Here is a 6,331-nt window from a genome sequence, read left to right on the forward strand (position 1 = left end):
TTGGTTACGGTACAAACCATATTTATCCTACAAACCGTGAGAACAGGCCTAACACTTAAAAAAAAGTTAAATTACCACATACTAAAACAATACAAACATAAAACTAGCATTTTTGAATTATATTAGCATATGAAAATTAATTAAGATAATTGATTTTAGCACATATGTGAATGACATTAGCACTTTTCTTTATGAAGAATTATATCAACACATTAAAAACAAAAGGAAGATCCATATAAAGAATTAATTGTTTGTTAGCATAATTATAGAGAATTTAATATAATTGAATAATAAATGTATGCATGATAGTTGAAGGAGTTTGGGTCTCCAAGCACTAGGTTTATGCAAGCGCAGTCAATATGCATTGTCCGAGCGTGTATGTAAGTGACACCGCCCAAGAATAGTAGAAATTTGCGAGCCAAACATAATAAATATTTTTGGAATGTATAACTGTTTTGGAAAATGTATTTTTATAAGTTACAGTCTTTCGGATCGTTGAAACGATAAGAATCTGCAAGTGAAACAACTTACACGATTTGAATAACAACGCGAGTGCGCGCGATATTTAATCCCATCTCGATAAAATATTATTATTTTGAGTATAAGAATAATTATTTTAAGTTATAAAATAATTTGCATTAAAAATATGCACGAGAAAACAAGAATTCTAATGCGAGAACGGGCTAAAGACTGATGTGCTTTGGCTAATGGGCTTGAGGCCCACTCCACCAAAATAGTAGTATAAAATACCAACTTTTCACCCTTTATATCCTCATTCTTCAACCTACACACACGCTCTTTCTCTCTCTCTGTGTGTATACCCATTCTCTCTCATTCTCAGGAAATAAATCCGAAAACCGGATTCCGACGGGGCCGCGGCCGGCCACAGCAGTGCTGTGGCGGCAGGCGGCCCTCTTGTGACCGTTTTCTAGCGAAAGCAACCTCCTTTCCTGTTCCTACTAAGTTCACCGTTTTGAACACAGTGATGAGGTCCTTTTTCCCTAATCCGTTTTCTAGTGTCCATTTTGGTTCAAACACCCAAATCAACGTGTTCATCAATTTCTTTCTTTGAAGAAACCTAGTTCAATTTCATACAACTTCTTACTTATTTCAATTTAACATAATGCGATAGAACATGAGAAATCTGAAACATGTACTTCTCTTCTCACATTTCTCAAAACAATTCTAGTCAAAGTGAAGATATATGTTATTCTAACCTTCTCTTAATGTATTCATGCGTTTAGGCAACATCATTGGTTCCAAGGGGTAAGAAGGGGGTGCTGATTGGGAGTTTATATTACCTAAATTACCCCTTGGAAAACATAATAACGGACTTCAAATACCCTCTCGTTCTACACTCTCTCCCTCTACAAACACTTTCTCTCTCTACAATGCTCTCGCTAACAGAATAACGGACTTCAAATACCCTCTCGTTCTACACTTTCCCTCTCTACAAACACTTTCTCTCTCTACAATGCTCTTGCTACAATAAGCTTTGATGTCTTCAAAAGAAGTTGCAGATTTCGTGAAATGTAAGTCGTTAGATGATAAATTCATGTATGCGATTATCAGGATTATTGATTTCTCTATAATATCCGATTGCTATATAGTACTGGAATGATGAAGTAATTTGTTAAATCGAAATTGATCATGTTATGAGATCAAATGTGTGTTTACGTTTTATGATCAGCGATATAATTTTTGATCGAGTAGTATTGTTGCACCGAAGTTTATTAGGTTTTATGTATAATGTTACTGTTAATATGATATTCATATACAATCCTTTGATGTGTAGAGATTTACTTATAATTTAGATTGAGTAAATGTTCAACCAAAATTGATTACATGTATGCGATTATCAGGATTATTGATTTCTCTATAATATTTGATTGCTATAGAGTACTGGAATGATGAAGTAATTTGTTAAATCGAAATTGATCATGTTATGAGATCAATTGTGTGTTTACTTTTTATGATCAGCGATATAATTTTTGATCGAGTAGTATTATTACACCGAAGTTTATTAGGTTTTATGTATAATGTTACTGTTAATATGATATTCATATACAATCCTTTGATGTGTAGAGATTTACTTATAATTTAGATTGAGTAAAAATGTTCAACCAAAACTGATTACGTTATGAAATTAGTTATGTGTTTTATTTGTAATATTCTTGTTTTTATGATATCTTGACCTTTGGTGTATAGAATACTAACTACAACACCTTGATACCATGGAGGTTTATAATTCAATACTTCAGTTTTGCTACATTTGTAAATACTAACTACCGGAACATGATGTTGTTAAGCTGTACCTGATTAACCCAGGCACTAAATAAAAAAGACATGCAAGCAAAATTTAAATTATCACAAACAAAATTGGATCATTAAAAAGCCTACAAGCAAATTCCATATGCCATTGTTGTTATGTTGTATAACTAGGATGATGTTAAGTTTCTCATGAGTAATGCCTAATAAATTAATAATATATTGAATGTTAAACGCAACCCTTGAAAGGTGCATGAAATCCTTGATGGTAAACACACATTGTATAAATATTTTGCTGTTCATATGTGTAGTAATGTTTTATTGTATTTTTTTTTAAGATTCTTTACTTCTTAAATTCTATTGTTATCCTGTTGTATTGTTCCTAAATAATTACCATATAACGAGTAATATTGTTAATTAATTATCGTGCGTTTTTCGTTTTAATATAAACAGTATTGTTTAGTCATTGCACTCTACACTAAACGTGGACGCTCTTTTACTTAGTTTTTACAAAAGTTTTTTTCGTGAACCTGCAGCAGTATAATAGACGTAAATTAGTTTGGAAACGAATCGGGTTGATTGTAGTTTATACTTTATCACGCCACGTGTCGTGCATGTTTACCTTAAGATTCACACACACACATGCACCTTCAGCTCATATGGTGTGTTGTTTTGGCAACAACACGACCATTATTTTCATCTAAGTTATGATTTTCCATCATGTATGAAATCTAATTTAGGTTTTCTATTTGAATTAGGTAACAGGACACGTCGTGTGGATCCTGTTGCACTTGTGTTTTACAAAGAATCACTTGGTGTTGGTGAAGGGTTGACCGTTTTATGTGATGTTTCGTTCATAAAGTGGTATTTCTTAAACGAAGGAAACTCTCCTTCTCGTTCACTGGGAAAGCTTTTAGAGGTAGAGCATTATAGCTTAGTTACAACAGGGTACGTGTTCTTTTTTGCAACATTTTTTTACTGTTCATCTCATTATGCATTAGTAACATCTTTTGGGTTTACTTTTTGTTATTAACAGATGTGTTCAAGAAGCTATGGATCTTTGGTACAAACTTGATGGTGACCATAAATCTCCAAAAGTGGCTGGTAGGGTTGAAGTAATGAGAAATATGTCGTGTTTTTGCGGTCACATAGCTGAGTATATAAATCCTAAAGAATGCATTGAAGAAGAGTTTAAAGAGCAACATACTAGGGAGTACTTTTTTGCTAGTGTCGATAAGGTTCTTATTGCTAAGATTAAGAAGGTATAAACTATAAAGTAAGGAATTATATTTTAAGGATTTGCTTTTGTCTTATCTTTTATTGAAGTTTCTTCTTTTTTAGCATGGAACACCTGTTATCACCGTTTCAAAAGGAAAACTCATCCTCTTGCAACCGACAAGGGCTGAAAAAAGGCTACTAGAAGTTGCTAAAGAAACACGGATACAGTGACTTAATTCTTTTACATCAGTTTCTCTTCCTACGGTTTGGTAAGTTGAATTGTAATATATATATATATATATATATATATATATATATATATATATATATATATATATATATATTAATACACAGAATGGAGTATTGTCAAAGGAGTTTTCTGAGTTTGAATGGATGAAAGAGTAGATGCAGGAAATACTAAATCAGTTGCCATAAAGAAAATTTGAAGGTGAATCAACTGAGAAGAAAACTGAGGTATCTTTGCTATTTTTTAAGATTATAAAACTAGAAGTTCAAGGGTATTAAAGTCATTTCAAAATTGTCTAATTTATTAAGATATTTAGTTAGTTGGGTGACCATTTATGTAAATTATTTGAAATTATTAAAGTATAAAAGACAAACACTTAATATTTTTTAAAGGTAAAAAAACAAATACTTAATTTACTCACTTTCTAAAACACTGCTCTTGTCTCTCTCTAACTGGTTCGGCGACACCACCAATCTCACAGCCTTTCAAACTAAAGCGTCAGTAATCGATGATGTGTTTGGATTCAGTTCAAAGGCGATGGTGGTGTTGCTCCTAAATCGTGAATTGGCTCAATGGGAAGGCGAAAACATGAATCTGGTTCAAAGGTGGTTGCGATTTGTTTGTTGGTTTGAATTGTTTCGAACCGGGTTCATGAGGGTTGTTAGTGGTTGGTTTGGGGCGGTGGGCTGGTGGCAGATGGTGGTTGAACCGCGATGAGCATCATCATCGGCTATGGGTGAGAGTGATGGTGATGAAGATGCAAGGGAATTATGGTTTTAAGTTGTAACATAATACTAACTATGTTAGATCCATTTTAATGCATTTTAGATGACTAAAACATTTTATGACTAAATTGTATACGTATATAGGTGAAAGCTTCAAATAGGAGGAGGAGGATGATTCGTAAAAAGAAGGTTTCTTGGCCCCTATTCAAGTCCTTTTTCAAGTTAAGGACTCAAATGAAAGGGAATCACAGGTATTATAAATGCATATCACTCTTTTAGTCCACTGGATATTTCGTTTTTCAGCCAACCAACTTATAAAATTATTTGATTTTGTTTTAGGGGATTGGTTAAGCATTGACAGCCTCATGTCCTAAGGGGTTATCTTGGTTTTCAAAATGGCAACCTATTATTTCTCAAGGGAATGAAGTTCTATATCACATTATGCTAATGTAACAATGAAGTCCACTGTTGGATTCTTAGTATGCTAGCCAGTTAAGCTTCACCATCCACTACTTTACTCTATGACAGTACCATCCACTACTTTACTCTATTACAGTCTACTGTGATAATGTGCATCTTTCAAGCACCCAGGTGCAACATCGATGTGCATATTTGTTTTGTCTTGTCTTGGAAAAGGTTATATATTTTTGAAATCCTTTCTAGACAAGTTTAACTAATATGTAACTAATTATCTCGTAATTAAAACTACAAAAAAATCTGAGAATCAACATGTTAAGCTTTCTACTTTAAGAAACGAGTCAACGCTACGTGCGCGTTGAGGCAGGGTGTTGATAATAAAAAAAAAAGTAGAAGCAAATAGTAATCTCTATCTTATATCATTTGTATTAATCATCAAAATTTGGCACAACCATGAACATATAAACAATACTCATGTTGATTATTATTGGGCACGACATCATGTTACCATTTGATAGCTTGTGTGGTATTCGCTTGTATTCCTTGATTTACTTTATGATATACATACATGATTAATGGTCCAATGTAAAGATGCGAACATGTATATATCGGGCACATTTGAACCAAAACCATCCTTGCTCTATGGAATTATTATGTCAATAACGGATAGAATTTGTATTACTTATTACAATCAGGGGTGTCCTTCGGATGTTTTGATCGTGTATTGGGTTTATCGGGTTTTCAAGGACATAAAAATAACCCAATAACCAAACCATTTTAGATTTGGATTTTTGGAGGGATTGTATTGAATTACGAAAGACGTCTTTTGTGGGTACGTCTCCATATATATATAATCTAACTAGGCTATCACCCGCGAACTTTGAGGACATGGCAATCTATCTAATTTATATAAATCACAACTGTAATAAAAACGCATCCGGACCTGTATAAAAATGTCCAATTTGACCCTATCCAATTAAATTCTTTACATGTTCAAATGATCACCCCGGCACAATTAAGATCTGTATAAAAACTTATGTTTTGTGATTTGTTACGCAACCAAGCCCTTTGGCTCAGATCAGTCTAATAGATCGCCTATGGCAGACAATTAACAATAAATAAACAATCAAAACTTTTTTTCCATTTCATGTCATTATGTGGTAAAATGAACTAAATACATTTTCACATTTCTTTACATATAATAAATGGTCTTTCTATAAAAAAAATTGCAGGAAACAACTATTTGGGAAGGTTTTCTAATTTCAACTTAAGTTCTCGCATGCTTTAACTTGATCTCCCCCTTGGAATATTCTTTTGTTCCATCTTGAAAACATGCTGCAAAAAAGTATTTTACCAGCACCCATATTAAGCTATTATGCATGCTCAAAACACTTAAAAGAATGCTTAGATGAGCAAACCTGATTAGAATGTTGTTGGAGTTTTTCATTAGTCAGAT

At 33.0% G+C, this 6,331-nt stretch overlaps 1 protein-coding gene across 1 annotated transcript; it reads left to right on the plus strand.

Annotated features, from left to right (window-relative positions):
• The first annotated feature begins 1,151 nt into the window (after positions 1–1,151).
• LOC110888537 lies at positions 1,152–5,199 on the plus strand. The gene is made up of 7 exons (XM_035979174.1): positions 1,152–1,532; positions 3,027–3,216; positions 3,305–3,530; positions 3,610–3,755; positions 3,892–3,960; positions 4,603–4,709; positions 4,798–5,199. Exons 1-4 carry the CDS (start codon positions 1,499–1,501, stop codon positions 3,715–3,717), a joined length of 558 nt encoding a protein of 185 aa, XP_035835067.1. The 5' UTR covers positions 1,152–1,498; the 3' UTR covers positions 3,718–3,755; positions 3,892–3,960; positions 4,603–4,709; positions 4,798–5,199.
• Positions 5,200–6,331: the final 1,132 nt, after the last annotated feature.

Source organism: Helianthus annuus, chromosome 11 (genome assembly GCF_002127325.2).
Source record: "Helianthus annuus cultivar XRQ/B chromosome 11, HanXRQr2.0-SUNRISE, whole genome shotgun sequence".
In the NCBI taxonomy this organism is placed as follows: Eukaryota; Viridiplantae; Streptophyta; class Magnoliopsida; order Asterales; family Asteraceae; genus Helianthus; species Helianthus annuus.